The 18,560-nt window shown below is 37.1% G+C and overlaps 2 protein-coding genes and 1 pseudogene across 2 annotated transcripts; 1 reads left to right on the top strand and 2 right to left on the bottom strand.

Annotated features, from left to right (window-relative positions):
- Nucleotides 1-434: 434 nt before the first annotated feature.
- Nucleotides 435-1,385, bottom strand: LOC123602462 (olfactory receptor 52K2-like). Its single transcript, XM_045486947.1, has one exon. The coding sequence runs from the start codon at nucleotides 1,377-1,379 to the stop codon at nucleotides 435-437; it is 945 nt and encodes a 314-aa protein (XP_045342903.1). The 5' UTR covers nucleotides 1,380-1,385.
- Nucleotides 1,386-7,380: 5,995 nt separating this feature from the next.
- LOC123602463 (olfactory receptor 52E4-like) lies at nucleotides 7,381-8,325 on the bottom strand. Its single transcript, XM_045486948.1, has one exon. It carries the CDS (start codon nucleotides 8,323-8,325, stop codon nucleotides 7,381-7,383), a length of 945 nt encoding a protein of 314 aa, XP_045342904.1.
- Nucleotides 8,326-14,379: 6,054 nt separating this feature from the next.
- On the top strand, nucleotides 14,380-15,323 carry LOC123602464 (annotated as a pseudogene).
- The last annotated feature ends 3,237 nt before the right edge of the window (nucleotides 15,324-18,560 follow it).

Raw genomic sequence — 18,560 nt, forward strand, 5'->3', positions numbered from 1 at the left:
ATGAATGTAAAATTCACAATAGGTGCTCAAAAGCATATTTAAACTTAGAGAAAAAAATGAATAAGCAAGCTTGAAGAGAGGCCAATTGAAACTATTCAGCCTGAAAAGCAAAAAAAAAAAAAAAAAAAAAAAAAAAAAAAAGAAGAAAAAAATGAAAAAGTCTCAAAGACCCCTGTAGGGTACGAGAAAAAAAAAAAAGCCTATAAAGAAAATCCTAGAAGGACAGGAGAGACAGAAATAACATTTGAAGAAAAAAATGGCTGAAATTTTTCAAAAATTGATAAAAAAAAAAACAAAAAAACTTCAATCCTCACAAACAAGAAGCTCAACAAATTCTAAGCAGAATGAAAACAAGATATCCTTACCTAAAGTATCAGTCAAATGTTTAAAAGAAAAAGACAAAGGGAGAATCTTGAAAGCAGCAATATATGCTTTCAAACACATTTGATTATTAAGAATTTAAAGAATCCCTCCCGGATTCTCTTGGTTTTTACACCATAAATAATAGGGTTCATCATAGGTGGAATAAGAAGATATATATTGGCTATAAAAATATGGATATGTGGAGCGATGTGGTGGCCAAACCTATGAGTGAGAAAAGAGAAAAAGGCTGGTGTATAAAACACTAAGATGACCCATACATGGGAGACACATGTACTTAAGGTCTTGAGGCGGGCAGCTTTCGAAGGCAGATTAAAGACAGTGAAAAGAATAAGGACATAAGAACAGATGATCAATATGAAATCCAATCCCCCTGTCAGGAATGCCACAATTAGGCTGTAGGCTCTACGAATCTTGGTTTCAGTGCAAACTAGCTTTATCACAGCCATAAACTCACAGTACGTATGGGAGATGACATTAGTTCTGCAGTAGGAAAGCCACCTCAGGAGAAAGGGATGTGGACTGAGGAGTACAGCTCCTCTAAAGACAATGCCCAAACCGAAGCCTATAATCACTGCAGGGGTCAGGATAGTGGAATGTCTTAATGGGTGGCAAATGGCTATGTAGCGGTCAAAAGCCATGGCCAGGATAAATCCAGATTCCATAGTAGACAGAGAATGAATAAGATACATTTGAGTGAGGCAGGCTTCAAAGTAGATCTCTCTGTAATTGAACCAGAAGAGGCTAAGTATCTTGGGAAGTGTAGAGGAAGTAAGAATCAAATCAGCCACTGAAAGCATGCATAGAAAGAGGTACATAGGTTCGTGTAGTTTGTGGTCTGTCTTGACAATTAATAGAAGGGCAACATTTCCCATTAGTGACACGAGGTAGACTAGACAAAAAGGGATAGAAATCCATATGTGAACAGCCTCCAATCCTGGGATGCCAAGCAGTAGAAAGCTGGTAGGGTGAAGACTGGTTCTGTTGTAACTTAACATTATGCAAACAATAGATATTCCATGACCCTGTCCAAATTAAAAATCATAAAGATTATAAATATATGAATATCAATGTTTTTTTCCATTACTATGGGTTTGGAGAGATACCAGTTATTGAATTATTTCTTCAGTAGTATAATCTCACAATGCATTAAATACATGGGATTGTGCTTTTTTGGGTAAGAAAAATTAGTAGAGAAGTATCTATCTATCGTCTATCTATCTATCTATCTGTCATCTATCTCCTTGCCTTTTTTTCCAGAAAGTGTTGTTCAGTTAGCCAGATGCATTTCAGTAGTATTATAGTATTAGAGAGGTAACAGGTGATATATTGCTGAGTATGAAGATATAATTTTCTATAATTTGAAACAAGCAAAAAAGGGTAAGTCCAACCATCATGATTGAGATCAGTGATTTGTGATATTTAACCTCTCTCACCCCCTTCTCAATGATAGGGCTTACAGATATAATGAAAAGGTGACTTGGGAAATACTAAAGAACAATTGGGGAAATTAGCTAAAAAAAAAGGAGAATGAAGAAGTATGAACCAAACTGGTCCTATTTTTAAAGGTGAGTCATTGAGCTAATAAATCAAGGACCCTTATCTTCATAAAATCAGCTCAACTGAACAATAAGAAAATCACTTAGCAAAGGACTATCCAATAGAAAAAATGACTAAGTCTGGAAAACATGGGTATTCAGATTACCAGATATTTGTGTTGTTTTGTAAAAGATCAATCAAATTCTTCCAGAAGGTGAATAATACATTTTTCAATCACACAGTACACTTCACACTGACTTCTGTTTCCAAAGCTAAAATTTTTTCCCTATATGCTCAATGCTGTGCCTTTTATTCCTATAACTTATTCATTCCATAACTGGAAGGCTCTATCTTCCATCTCCCACCCCTCTTCCCTCTAGCAACCATCAGTTTGCTGTCTGGGTTTAGAGGTCTGATTCCTTAAGCAAACTTTTAAATGCAACTCTTGATTTCCAGAAATCGGCTTACCAGAAATCACTCCTTAGAGTTTGTGAGCAATTATTTTGGAAGGATATCCTAACAATACTAAATTTTGAATTGATAAATAATTATTTTGGTTCAAATATTGGTATATGGTGAGCTTTTATAACATGAAGTATCCTTTCACTCTGAATAAAAGTAAGAATTATTTTTTAAAAAATGTTATGACCAGTTCAGTTTAGGACTAAATCCTAGAAGTAGATTAACAAAAATTATGAATGAACAAACTGTTCATTTCAGCTTAAATATTGAGTTCATCTTGTTCTACCTTATTTTTTGTCAAGAAGTTCAACCATCTTTCAGAGAGCCACAAGTGCTGTCTTCACCACTTAAGACTGGACCTAGAACCCCATCCTAGGTTCCATCATTCCCTTCTTATGGAAGCATTGAGTTTTCCAATCCCAACTCAACTACAACTCTGCAGCCTGTAACCAGGTTATCTTACCTCTATAATGAGATGGTCCCATTGTTCACCGTGAAGGTCAGCTTAATATATGCTATACTACAGCAAGTTTCATTATATCTCTTATCCTGGGGGACCAGATGCCTGCAAGGAATATCCTACCTATCACCTCCTTCGAGAATGTTGTCTGATTATAAGCAATTTCAATAATTTCTCCTAGTCTCTTCAGGAACAGTTTGGTCTCTTGAAGGGAATCAATCTGGTAGTGTCATTGCCACCCAAGCTAGCTCTGAACTTAGAAACCAAGAAGAGATGGTCTCTGGACTCCGAGTCTCTTGAGATACTTGATTTATTACACTTCTAGGGCTTAAGCACATGTAAGCACTGCGAATTAATGCCTTCTCACAACATATGTGATGAGAGCTAGACAGAATGGAGAATATCAGAGAGGCACATGGTTATTAATTAATTAGGGTATCCATATTAATATCCCCATATGTCTCCAGATATTAAGTAACTTACTTGAATCTTATCTAGTTCTGAAAAACAACCAAAGCTCCAGGATACTTTCTAGTCATGTTTCTATTACTGAATCCTCTTGAATTTTACTTGTTTAATCAAGTACAGGATATTCACTATCCCTATATACAAAAGAATCATTATGTGCATTTTCGTTGCAATGTTATGCATATGTTAAATATGTCTTCCTTATAAACTTGTCCTTCCTCAACTTCTTCTCCTTTTTCTGTATTTCAGGAGCATTGACCATTGCAGGCTATGTTTCCCAGGATCACAGATCATCTGTATTTATGCTGGGTTTGTTCAGTGTAGGTACTGGCAGGAAAATATTAGGGAAGAGGAAAGAGAAGTCAGGTTATTTCTCCCTATTTCTCACTCTCTTCAACTGCATCTACTCCAGGGCTCCAGATCCTGCCAGAGAGGACTTCCATGGTTTGACCTTCCACTGGGAGACTCATATCTTTGAGTCTGGAACTGCTGGCTCCCCACTCTGTTTCACTGACCTAGAGCTGGTATGGCTTCCTATAGTTCTTAATTTCTGGGAGTCTTTTTTTTTAATATTTCACTTCTCAGAAGCTATATAATTATATAAATAATTATCAGTATTAAAGATGTCCTGTCCTAAATATTCAAATTTTTTTTGTGTCCTGGTTAGATTCTTACTAATATAGATACCTTTAATAACTCTATAGGGCTTTGGTAATTGGTTGATTTGAAAGAATGACGGTATTTCCTAGTTAACTCTTATTAAATATTAGAAAGAGGACAATAAAAAATGACCAGCAACCTCAACCTCAACATAATAAAGGCCATATATGATAAGCCCTTGTACTAACATTGTACTCAATGGTGAAATACTGAAAGTTTTTTCTTTATAATCAGGAACAAGAGAGATATGCCCATTTCTATCGCTTGTATGCAACATAGTTCTGGAAGTATTAGCTATAGCAATTAGACAAGAAAAATAAATAAAAGGCATACAAGTTGGGAAGGAAGATACAAAACTATGTTTGCAGATGATTTGATCTTGTAAGAAGAAAACCATAAAGATATCACACTTGTATGCACACACACACACACACACACACACACACACAAACATACCTAATATAACCAATAAATAAATTAGCAAAATTGCAATATTCAAAATCAACATGCAAAACCCCAAAATTGCATTTCTATACACTAACAATGAGCAATCTGAAAAGGAAATTACATAAATAATTATATTTATAATAGATTCCAAAAGAATAAAATAGGAATAAATTTAAGCAAAGAGACAAATACTTGTACACTAAAAACTACAAAACATTGTTGGAAGATATTAATGAAGACACAAATAAATAGAAAGATATTCCATGGTCATGGATTGGAAAACATAATGTTAATATGCCAATGCTACCCAAAGTCATCTACAGAATCAATGCAATCCTTACCAAAGTTGCAATGACATTTTTGTAGAAACAGAAAAATCCAATCTAAAATTCATACAAAATCTCACACAAAATAGCCACACACAAAAAAAATCTTGAAAATAAGAACAAAGTTGAGGTCTCATACTTCCTGATTTCACAACTTACTACAAAGCTATAGTAATCAAATAAGTATGGTACTGGCCTAAAGACAGACATATAGACCTATACAAGAGAAAAGAAAGCTCCCAAATAAACTCTAACATATATGGTCAGGTAATTTCTACAAGAGAGCCCAGATCATTCAATGGGGAAAGAACAGTTTTTTTTTTTTTTTCAACAAATGGCAGTGAAAAAACTAGATATCCACATTCAATGGAATGAAATTGAACTCATATCATACAGAAAAAAAATTACTGAAAATGGATCAAAGACCTAAATAGGAGAGGTAAAACTATCAAATACTTAGAAAAAAAAATAGAGAGAAAACCTTATGACATTGTATTTGACAATTTCTTGGATAAGACACAAAAACATAGGCAACAAAAATAAAAATAAATAAGCTGAACTTCACCAAAATTAAAACTTTTGTACTTAAATACAGACAACAAACTGGTTGTTGCCAGAGGGGAGGTGGGTGAGGAAATGGGTGAAATAAGTGAAGGGGATTAAGAGTCAACTTACTGTGATGAGCACTGAGTAACGTATAAAATGTTGAACCATTATATTCTACACCTGAAACTAATATAGCATTATATGTTAATTATATTTCAATTAAAAAATGAGTAGGAAAACAATACTTTTGTGCATCAAAGGGCACTATCAAGAGAGGGAAAGGCAACCCACAGAATGGGAGAAAATATTTGTAAACCATATATCTGATAATAAATTAATAGCCAGAATATATAAAGAACTTTTAAAGCTCAACAGCCATGACAACAACAACACAACAGATTAGAAAATGAGCAAATAACTTGAGTAAAAATTTTTCCAAAGAATGTGTACAAATGGCAAATATATACATGAAAAGATGTTCAACATCACTAATTTTTAGGGAAATGCAAATCAAAACCAAAATGAGACACCACTTCACATATATTAGGATGGCTACTATTTTTAAAAAATTAAAAAAATTAGGGGTGCCTGGGTGGCTCAGTCGGTTAAACGTACGACTTCAGCTCAGGTCGTGATCTCACAGTTCATGGATTCAAGCCCCACATCAGGCTCTGTGCTGACAGCTCAGAGCCTGGAGCCTGCTTGAATTCTGTGTCTCCCTCTCTCTGTGCTACCCCCTCCTCACTTCCTGTTTCTCTGTCTCTTGAAAATAAATAAACATTTAAAAAAATTAAAAAAAAATCATTGGTGTGGATATGAAAAATTGGAACCCTTTTGCATTGCTAGTGAGAATGTAATATGATGCAGCTGCTGTGCAAAAAGAGACATGGCTATTGCTCAAAAATGAAAACACAGAATTACCATGTAATACAGCAATTCCACTTCTGGGTATTTATCCAAAAGAAATTAAAACAGAGACTAGAACAGATATTTATATAACTACATTCACAATAGCATTACTCATAGGAGGCAAAAGTTGGAAGCAACCCAAGTGTCCATCCACAGATAAATGGATAAATGAAATATAGATAGATAGATAGAGAGATAGGAATCTGTATCTAGATATATGTCTGTTTTATCTATGTATCTACAGTCCGCTATAATATTTATTGGAAATATTATTCCACATTAAAAGGTAAGTAAATTCTGATGCATTCTACAACATGAATGGACCTTGAAGAAATCATGTTGAGTGAAACAAGCCAGTCACAAAAAGACCAATATTGTATGATTCCACTTATATGAAGTACCTAGAGTAGCCAAATTCACAAAGACAGTATAATGGTAGTTGCCAGGGAATGTGGGGAATGGGAAGTTAATGTTAATGGATAGATTTCAGATGGGAAAGATAAAAATCTCTGAAGAAGAATGGTGTGATGACTGCACAGCAATGTGAATGCATGAACTACACTGAACTGGACAATTAAAAATGGTTAAAATAACAACTATTATGTTATGTATATTTTACCACAATACTAAAAAAGCCACCAGTAAATGTCCTTTAGTTACATTCTTATCTTCATGCAAAAAGCATAAGTGGTGATATTGGATAGATACATAGATACATGGGTATATAGATCGATGATAGACTGATCTTCATGGTCTTTTCTTTATTACCAACATACAAATATATATTAACAAAGAGAAACATCAAGAGAAGTTTATTGCAGTTGTACACTGAGCTGTTCCATAAATACAAGTGGAAACTGTCCATCATTTAGTTCTCTATAGAAATCTTTTTTTTCTATATTGTTTACTTATCCTTTTTCTCCTTCCACTGTTCACTCTGTTTGTAATTATCCTCCATAAGACATACAGTTAGAAGGAGATTGACAATTTGTCCTCGAATATTTAATAAATGAAAAAGCTGAAATAACTTGTTTGATTAGAATTTTTGGAATTCACAGACATATAGTAAATAAAAGAACTTTCAGATGGTAAATGCAATTCTGCTTGTGAGAGTAAGAGCAGCTAGTTATTTTAATTATATCACTTATTTTATTTCCATTTATTTTATCAATTCAACTACAATCAAGCAACTTTGACCATTAATGTCCTAATAACATGTTCCCGTATTTTCTTGGTCCTTACTCCATATACAATAGGGTTGAGAAAAGGGGGCACCAAAAGGTACATATTTGCAATAAAAATATGGACATGTGCAGGCACATTTTTCCCAAAACGGTGAGTGAAAATGGAAAAACCAGCTGTGGAATAGAAGACAAGAATAACACAGACATGTGACCCACATGTGCCCAGAGCCTTAAAGCTAGCTTCTCGGGATGGCAGGCGGAATACAGAGCGCAGGATGAAGGCATAGGATACAGCAATGAGAATTGCATCACATGAGCCAATGATAGAAGCCATACTGAGGCTGTAACTCTTGGTGGCCCCTATGTCCATACATGCCAGCTTCACCACGGCCATGAACTCACAATAGGTGTGGGCAATAATTCGTGATCTGCAGTAGGGAAGTTGTTTGAGCAGGATGGGGTGTGGAGAAAAGAAGGCTACACCTCTAATCACCACAATAATACTCATTATGGTGATGCGTGCATGGGTGAGAATGGTAGTATGGTGCAGCGGATGACAAATGGCCACATAACGGTCAAAGGCCATGGCCAGGAAAAAGCCAGATTCCATAGCAGTAAAACTATGAATGAAAAACATTTGGGCTAGACAGACATCAAAGGCAATGTCATGGACTCCAAGCCAGAAGAGACACAGCATCCGAGGCAGTGTAGATGTGGAGAGGACCAGGTCAGTGACGGAGAGCATGCACAAAAAGAAGAACATAGGCTCATGGAGACTCCGCTCTGCCTTCACCACGGCCAGGATGCTCACATTCCCCACCACAGCCACCACGTACATGGAGCAGAAGGGAATCCCAATCCAGACATGCAGGTGCTCTAGTCCTGGGATGCCCATCAGCAAGAAGGTGACAGGAGAAGGATGAGAGGTGTTGAAAGGAGGCATGATGCTTTTTCCCGTGCTTATCAGTACTTCTAAAGATAAAGTTGCTATGACAGATGATCACAACCAGATGCTAAAAACATGGAGATTCTGTTCAGGAAGACCCTTAATGATCTATTGCTAAAAACAATTCAAATTCATAATCAGGTGTATTTAAATTCACTAGGACCATAATACCAAAATTAGTAATAACTAACCAAATGACTGTGTTTAGAAGTACAGAAAGATAATACTTATATCATATTATCCCAGGGACTTATAAATTACCTTGTCTCTTCATTTCCAGTAAAAGATTCCATCTGTAGTCATACCTGAACGTAAGTCAACTAATATTTACTGAATGTCTTCCTTGAGTTACCATTCATTATTTCCCGTATGTCAGTGGGCTTTCCCCTAACTAGAAGTGATCAAGCAGAGGCACTATGAAAACATCAAGTAGTTATTGAAAGGACCCTTATAATCCAATCTGGCATTCACATGGGGAATAGAAATAAATGGTCTTTGTCCCTCTCTGGACATGATATTGAAGTCTTTGACACAGCTTTTGAAGTAGAATCAACTCAGTCTTTATCTTTAGCCTTTCATTTACCACTGTGCATACGTGACTAATCTGACAAGATTACAACTTGCTTTTTTCCTATTGTTTATTTCTTTCTATCACGTACTGTTCAAGTAGGCACATATTATGTTCTTTTGAACCAACAGATATATATTGGTAAGGATAAGATATTTCTTAACATTAACCCCACTCACTACCCTTTTATTCTCATTTTTTTTCCAGATTTAGATTATTTCACAGTACAGACGGATACTAATTGTGCTCCTTCATTTGTTGATCTAGAAACTCGAATTCTCAAACATGCACAACGGTTTATTTATTGGATTGGTAAATTTATACCTGATGATGCTTGAGATATCAGTTATGGACTATAGTAGATTTCTTTATACTTCGTCCTATAATTCCAAGCAATAGTCAAATCCCCATAGCAGAGAAGTCCTGGGATAAAGTGGGTGAGCATGAGGCAGGAGTTGAGAAGGTTAAAGAGAAAAACTAACTTCTAAGTCACCACAAATGTTTCAGTTGTAGAGTAACCCTTGGTTACTAGTTTTCTGCTTCTCCTGGCTCCCATCAAGACAGTACATAGTACTTATGTATAACTTCCATCAGTTTTTAAAGATAATATGCTCTCCTTCTGTCCCAAACAAATCCTTATAAATATAATATGTACTAATAAGAACTTACACAGAGTTACCAATACATATGCTTTCCTGAATCATGCCAGAATACTTATTATATCCCCCATATATTATTAACCAAACAATTTTTCCAGGCTTTTATATGTACTATAACCTAGGTTTATTACAGTGAAAATCAAAAATATGTCTTTTTCCTGATTTAGCTTTAAACAAATAATGGTAGTGTAACTTTCAACACATAATTTATATGGCCAAAACTTATCCCAAAGCTAAGGGAAGGATGAGTTATACAAAAATGATAGCAAAGGATCAAATTAAGCTTCATGAGTCAAAAAAAAGTCTTCTTGAGTAAATGGAACTTAGGTTGGAATGTGAAGATTATATGACTTGGTCCCATGGAATCTGAATATAGATATTTAGGTATAGATAAAGATAATATGTATCCGTCTATCTGCACCCACATGCACACACACATAAACAAAGGAAAGGAAAGGGGCATAAACAAAGTTCCACTGGGAAGGACAATCATGATGTAATGAATTAAATCTAGTGTAATTGAGACTCAAAGATTATAAAGCGATGGGGTGCCTGGGTGGCTCAGTCAGTTAAGCATCCCACTTGAATTCAGGCCATGATCTCATGGTTTGTGGGTTCAAGCCCTGTGTCGTGTTCTGTGCTGACAGCTTGGAGCCTGAAGGCTGTTTTGGATTCTGTATTTCCCTACCTCTCTACCCCTCCCCTGCTCAGGCCCTGTCTCTCTCTCTCTCTCCCAAAAATAAACATTTATAAAATTTAAAAAAATGATTACAAAGAAATTAAAGTGAGATAAAATTCTGTGGGTAAACAAAGGTCCCTACACATTCATGTGTAAGCACATAACCAGCAGGAAATTTTATAATCTAGACCAATGCAGTGGTTGTCAGGTGCTTACTAGTAACCGTTGGAGTTACAGATACAATGCAGAGCATTGTAAGCACAGAAGTAGAAAGTGCACACACTCAGAGATACACACACTGGTTTCTAAAACACTTTTTTTTTGTATGAAAACACATGATATAATGTCTGTGAGATCATCTCCCTGAAAATGCCAACCTGAGGTTGAGTACGGAGATCATGAGGTATCCTTCTTCTTGTTCCTTCAATAGATTCACACAATATGAAATATGGTCAAAATGAGAGAAAACTTTCACTTCTATGAGATCCTTAAAAAAGATCTTCGTTTCCTACAATCTATTTTTTTCATTTCATCCATAAAGAATGAAAAATGTGTATTCCCTCTGTTTCAAAGAATTATATCTTCTTTCTTGAAACTAGGACATTTGGAAAGTAAAAAGATGTTAAGAAAATCCCATGTCTTTGAAAGTTTTCCTTAGATTGCTCAGACTATCTTTCTCTCCATCCTTCTTTAGTTTCATAACCTTAACTATCTCACAAGGAAACGGACTCAGAACCAAGAAGCAACCTAAACATGTAGCTTCCATATATAGTAGCTTCAACAGGGTAATCTCAGAGGATAAGCAAGAATAACAAGTGACACAAACAGGTCCTCATGGAATCACTAAGAAAGGGGAGGGGGGTATTTGTATTGTTGGTAAATATTTGATAATCTTCCTAGTTGCAGGAATCATAGTTTATCTGTACACTCCCTTGGGTTTACAGTTGCAGATATAGCCATCTCTTAGTATTTTGATATAATCTGTCAACCACTTAACAGGACTTGAAGGGAACTGAAAAGATAGAGAACACATTCTTTATTCCTTTAACACATCAGCTTCATTCCATTGCAACTTGGGACATAAACTTTGCAGGCCAGAACAGAGGAGGGTGCTATATGTAAATTATTAAAAAAATATTCAAGAATTCCTTATCTAGCAAAACTGCCGTTCAAAATGAGGACAATAGGATATTCCCAGACACACAAAAGCTGAGAGAGTTCATTATCTCTAAACCTGCTTTATAAGGAATGCTAAAGGGAGTCCTTTCTGTTGAAATGAAAGGAAGCTAGAGAGTAACTCAAACCTATACAAAAATATAAAGTTCTTCAGCAAAGATAAATACATGCACAGGTATAAAAATCAGTATTATCCCAATTTTGGTTCATAACTTTTTATTCTTCTACAGGATATGAAAGACAAAAGCACAAACAATTTAAATCTAAGTTAATGCATACAAAATATATAAGGATGTACTTTGTAACATTAATAACATAATGTCATTTTGTGGGTGGTGGAGTTCTAAAGAAGGGAGTAGAGCTTTTGTCTGGGACTGAAGTTTAGTTTAAAATATATTGTTATAACTTTGGGATGTTATATGTAATTCCTGTGGCAATCACAAAGAAAATATTTGTAAACTATACACAAAAGGAAATGTCAAGGAATCCAAAAAGTGTCATTACAAAAATTAAGCAAACACAAAGACAGGCAATAAAAGAGGAAACGAGGGACAAGAAAGTTATAAGACATAAAGAAAACAAATAACAAAACAGTAATGGTAAATCCTTCCCTAGGAATAATTATTTTAAATGTAAATGTTTTGGGGAGCCTGGGTGGCTCAGTCGGTTGAGCATCTGACTTCTGCTCAGGTCAGGATCTTGCAGTTTGTGGGTTCGAGCCCCGTGTCGGGCTCGGTGCTGACAGCTCAGAGCCTGGAGCCTGTTTCGCATTCTGTGTCTCCCTCTCTCTGCCCCTTCCCTGCTCATGCTCTGTCTCTCAAGAATGAATAAACGTTAAAAAAAAAAATTAAAAAAATAAAAATCAAAAATAAATGTAAATGTTTTAAAATCCCCAGTCAAAATGAAGAGTGGTAGAATGGATGAAAACAGCAGGATTCAGACTTCAGTTTTCCAGTCTGGCATATGAGAATCTGGAAGTTCACACTCTACCCTAACAACAAATAAAAAGCTGAACCAACTGAGAAGTCAGCAACTCTTCCTAGACTCATAAGAGAAGTAAGGTCACAAGGCAAACTGCTGTCCCCCAAACTGGAGAAACCAATAAGTGAAGACAGAAAAATTATAATTTACCAGAGCAGAAATCTCTAAGAGAAGCAGTGCCAGGATAAGAAAATACAAACTATAATTGACAAGTTGCTGGGGGCTTAGTCTGGGAAAACATGAGAGATAAACTCCAGGCGAACGCAGTCATTGATGGGTCCCTACACTTTTTTGAGTTTTACTTCAAGAACCATTAGCTCAGGGGCGCCTGGGTGGCGCAGTCGGTTAAGCGTCCGACTTCAGCCAGGTCACGATCTCGCGGTCCGTGAGTTCGAGCCCCGCGTCAGGCTCTGGGCTGATGGCTCAGAGTCTGAAGCCTGTTTCCGATTCTGTGTCTCCCTCTCTCTCTCTGCCCCTCCCCTGTTCATGCTCTGTCTCTCTCTGTCCCAAAATAAATAAACGTTGGAAAAAAAAAATTAAAAAAAAAAAAAAAAAAGAACCATTAGCTCAGTTGTGACATTCGATGTGACATTTGATATCAGGTACTACTCATATTGTAAGACATCACAGTCAGAGGTGCTTCAGGATTTAAACCACAGCTAATCATTCAGAATACAGTGTAAAGGTATTAAAAAGCAAAAGTAGAGAGTCTACCATGCAAAACAGGATATGCAATCTTAACCAGAGCTCAAGAAGTCTAGTGATCCAGTGATCTTTAACAGGGAAGAAAACATAATTACACTAACCTAGCTTCAGAGTATGTCTAAAGTAGCCAGATTCTGCTTTTCTTTTATTTATTTATTTATTTATTTATTTATTTATTTATTTATTTTTGAGAGAGAGAGTAGCAGAGTAAGTGCAGAGAGAGGGGGGGACAGAGGATTCGAATTGGGCTCTGTGCTGCCAGCAGAGAGCTTGACTTGGGGCTCTAACTCATGAACCATGAGTTTATGACCGAGCCAAAGTCGGAGGCTTAACTGACTGAGCCACCCAGGCACCCCTGCTTTTTTTTTTTTAATACACTATCTTATTTTAAATTGTCCATTCTTCTTGAATTTGATAACTGTGCATCCTTTTTTTTTTTCCCCTTCTCTTTCTTCTTCTCTTTCCTTTTCCTAAGCCCCAGTAAAAACAGACTATTTCACATTCCCTATTCCACAAATCTACCCTAAATAAGTGAGCCTTAATTATTTTAGAGAATTAATTTCATCTGGCTATATCTGAAAGATGAACACCCTCTTCAAATTTCTTCTAAGGACCACGCTGAGTGCCTGGAAAAGCAGTAGTTTGTTCAATATTTTGATAAACGAATGAGTTAATATAAGGAAGATAGACTCTTCTAACAAATCCCATTGGGAGCCAATGTTAATGACTCTGAGATAAATAACTCCCTCTCTGGCACCAGGAGTAATATTGAAGTAATATTGAAGGCTCTCATAGGATTATATATTAATGCATACACAGTGACAGAAACAAGATTTCTTCTAGGACATCAAGACTGCCAGGAGAATTTCCAACTGCAGTGAAACTGGGTTGGCATCTAGGTAGATAAAGAAGGAACACTTAATGGTGGCTTTCAGGCAAACTAGGCTAGAGCTGATGACAGATGGCAGAAATCAGTGTTTTCCATCTCATGGTTTCCATTTCCACAAAAACGAAGGCAGGGATACTGAAATGTTCCCATTTTTTAGCTCAGGTTAAGGTCTGCAGGATTGTTTGCTTCTACCGCTCTGACATTATTATTATAGAACTTCATCAGAACATTCTGGCCGTACTGCCATCCATAGATCTGAACTTACTTGCTCAATGCTCAATGGTTGAAAGATAATGGTTGAATGATAGTGAGGGATGAAGCCTCTTCATTTCTCATCCAAGTTTCCTTCTGCAGGTGTCAGAATCAGCAGCAAGAATACAGAATACCAATGTCTATGGCATCCATCAATACATCATATTTGACCCCCAGAACTGTAATCTTGATCAGAATTCCTGGACTAGAACATGTGCAGTTTTGGATTGGGTTTCCCTTCTTTGCTGTGTGCATAGTGGCTCTTCTGGGAAATATTGTTTTACTAATCATCATTGCTACAGAACGCAGCCTGCATCAGCCCATGTATAACTTCCTGGCAGTGCTGGCGGCCACTGACATAGGACTCTGCGCAGCCATTGCTCCCAAGATGTTGGCCATCTTCTGGTTCAGATCTTGCTCCATGGCCTTTGACAGCTGCCTGACCCAGGTGTTCTTCATTCATGCCTTGCAGTGCATGGAGTCTGGCATTCTCTTGGCCATGGCTTTTGACCGCTACATTGCCATCTGTGATCCACTGAGACCCATCCATCCTCACGCCTTCCATCCTGGATCGGATGATAGCAACAGTGGCGATCCGAGCTACAGTGCTGGTTGGTCTGTCACCCATTCTAATCAAAAGATTTCATGTTTTTCATTCCATTCTGATTGCCCCACTGTTACTGTGAGCACATGGCCATGGTCAAGCTAGCTGCAGAAGACATCCAACTCAATAAAACATGTGGTCTCCCAGTAGGTTTTACAATACTGGGATTTTACATGATTTTTTTTCTCATTTCCTATATCCTTATTTTCCAGGCTGTTTTTCGTCTACACCAAAAGGAGGCACGGCTCACAGCATTTAACACATGCACAGCTCTTATTTTTGTTTTCCTTGAGTTTTATATTCTTGCCTTCTTCTCCTTTTTCAGCCACCGTTTTGGACATGTAGCTCGCCCTACCCACATTCTCCTGTCTACCATCTATCTCCTTGTGCCACTCAACCCTATTGTCTATGGTATAAAAAATAAGGTAATTCGTAAGCGTGTGGCACAGATTTTTCTTCTGAGTCATGGATCCCACCAGTGATCTATCAAATGTTTGTGGTCAGGTAGAGAATACTTTTATTTCCTAGAGATGGAGAGAGTTTGGACTCCGTGCATTCACTGTTGGGGATTCACATCATTAGGCTCTATCTTAAAAGCTTTTAGCTCCAAAACCACAGCTAGGTTGATATAAAAAGTATCCAGATTAACAATGGTACTTTCTATCTGTAATGCATTTGACTTCTAATCCAATCTTTATCATGTCCTTCCTTTTACTTTCTTTTGTTTAATTTGCAGTTCTTTTTACTTATTCATAAAGAAGCTTTGATTATTGGTTTTCAAACTTTCCCTTTTGGAATTGATGCATTTTCAACTAGGGATTTATTTTAACCATTGCTTTTTCACATGCTACACATTTTGATATTCTGTGTTTTCATTTATTCAATTACAAATAAAATTAATATTTATTGTGGCTTCTGTTACCCGTGAAATATGCAATATACTCATACATGTAAGTTCATTTGTTTTTTGAAGAAGATAGATAAGTGATGTAATGGAGATTAGATAGTGTTCCTGAAATGGAGAGCTGGAGCAAATAATTGTATGAGAAAATGAACTTTGACATCTACCTCATATGACATAGCAAAATTAACTTAAGGTGAATCATAGACCTAAGCATTGATGAAAAAAACTATAAAGCTCCGGTCTGTTAACCAGACCTCATTAGAGAAGGAAGAGCCTTGGATCACTGAGAGACAGAAAAGTGGCTGTGATACTGCTTCAGTGGAACTTGCCACAAGTCCACCTTGTAGGATGCCAGGGCTCATGAGGAAACGGCTGGCCACTGGGTGCTGCCTGCTTCATTTATTGCAGAATTTGGGCCCTGGAGGAGTTGCAAGAGCTGCAGGAGCCTACTGTCGACTACAGATGGCAAACAAACTGCACTGAGTCTGTGGAGTGACCATGTAAGAACCAGGAAGCAAAACCCTCCCCTCCTTCAGTTCCTTACCCATGCCATCCACGGACAAAGTGTAGCATTGCACCAGCTGTGAAGACAAAGTTATCAGAGGGCCAAGGCACATTTTCACAGAGAAGGCAAAAAGTGAACCTGGAGCTGAGAGGCAATGAATCATTAACCAGCACGCGCTTCATGGCAAATAATAAAGTTGTTGGTACATGCACTGGGAACACAATATGCAAGCCGGACCAGTCAGCCATTTATCTTTAGTGAGTGTTGTGCTCACAGCAGCCATCACCTATATAGCTGACAATCAAATATTCTCTTTGACATCTGCTAAAGAAAAAAAAAAAAAAGTAAGAAAGCACAGACTAAGCATAAACACTCAGCTCTCCTGACATTGAAAGTGAGGATATTTTTAAGAGCCAGGCTGGAAGGGGCTATTGGCCAGCTGTGTTTTCTAATTGGCTATATGAGTGATATTCCTATTTTGCTCATGACTAGATATTTATTTTTTATTTTTTGCTTGAAAAAAATATTTATTTATTTTAGGGCAAGTGCAAGCAGGGGAGGGGCAATGAGAGGGGGATAGAGGATCCAAAGCGGGCTCTGAGCTGACAGCCTGACAGCAGTGAGCTTGATGTGGGGTTCAAACTCACAAACCCTGAGATCATGGCCTGAGCCGATGTCAGACACTCAACTGACTGAGCCACCAAGGTGCCCCTGGATATATGTTTGTTTGTTTGTTTGTTTATATTTTTAATTTATTTTTATACTTTTTAAAATGTTTTTATTTATTTTTGAGAGACAGAGACAGAGCATGAGTGAGGTGGGGAGAGGCAGAGAGGGAGAGTGAGACACAGAATCTGAAGCAGGCTCCAGGTTCTGAAATGTCAGAACAGAGCCTGATGTGGGGCTAGAACTCACAAACTGTGAGATCATGACCTGAGTCAAAGTTGGACATTTAACCAACTGAGCCACCCAGGCACCTGTAGATATTTATTTTTTAAATGAAGATTGCATAGAACTTTTGAAAATTCTTTTTCTGCACATATTGATATGAACGTTTGTTTCTGGTTAAATCTTATTGTGTTGGGTTCCTATTAAAATATCCAGAACAAGTGCTTCTGGCCACCTCATTTACTAAATAACTACCTGGTACAAACCATTAATTTTTTTTTCTTTCTGGACATTGCAGTCACAATGTAGTAGATTGTATTATTAGTCCCTAATATTTATGAAACTTTCTTAATAATGTCACCCATATCAGTCTGTGCCATATTAATCACATTTTTTTCGATATTAATCGCATCAGTATTACATCATGTGACTTCCTTGTCAATGTAATAGAAATAGAGAGACTTATGTCACTTATGAACTAATAATTTAAAATTCATCATTTACTGGGGTGTCTGGATGTTTCAGTCAGTTAAGCGTCTGACTTCAGCTCAGGACATGATCTCAACGCTTGTGGGTTCAAGCCCCGGGTCAAGCTCTGTGCTGACAGCTCTGAGCCTGGAGCCTGCTTTGAATTCTGTGTCTCCCTCTTTCTCTGCCCCTACCCTGCTAGCACTCTGTTTCTCTCTTTCTCTCTCTCTCTCTCAAAAATAAGTAAACATTAAATTCATCATTTACTTTCATAGTCTCTTTCTCTGGTAACACAACAATAGCAGTGGTTAATAAAAGCGCTCCGCCTTCAGCCTAAGCCCTGGATCAAAGCAGCAAAACTGACACATAGGTGAGAAGTATATCTTTGTTGTTACAAGTTCCTGAGATTTAGGGAATTTATTTTACTACATTAGTTGGTCTATGTTGATTGATACAGGTTATAAATGGCTCCGTGTCTCAACTATTTTCCACTTATATCAATTACCAAAGGAATAGCCAGGCAGCTTACTTAAATACAGTTGAGAACATTAACACTTCTCTACTACAAAACCAAATTCAATTTCTCGCCTTTTTTTTTTTTTTAGGAATTAGAGCCTAGGTCTTACAATTGCACCACTCTTATCTCTCAAAATTATCTTTTATTTTAGTTTTTTAATGTTTATTTTGAGAGAGAAAGAAAGAGCATGAGTGGGGGAGGGGCAGAGAGCGATGGAGAAGAGAAATTCCAAGCAGGCTCCATGGTGTCAGGGCAGAGCCCAATGTGCAGCTAGATCAGGAAGCGTGAGGTCATGACCTGAGCTAACATCAAGAGTCGAAACGCTTAACTGACTGAGTCACCCAGGCACCCCTCGAAATTATCCTTTATAAGTGAATCCCCCTTGCTTATTCCTTTCCAATTACCCATGCCTCCTTACAGCTACCAAGCATGCATTG

The sequence above is a fragment of the Leopardus geoffroyi genome, chromosome D1, assembly GCF_018350155.1.
Source record: "Leopardus geoffroyi isolate Oge1 chromosome D1, O.geoffroyi_Oge1_pat1.0, whole genome shotgun sequence".
In the NCBI taxonomy this organism is placed as follows: Eukaryota; Metazoa; Chordata; class Mammalia; order Carnivora; family Felidae; genus Leopardus; species Leopardus geoffroyi.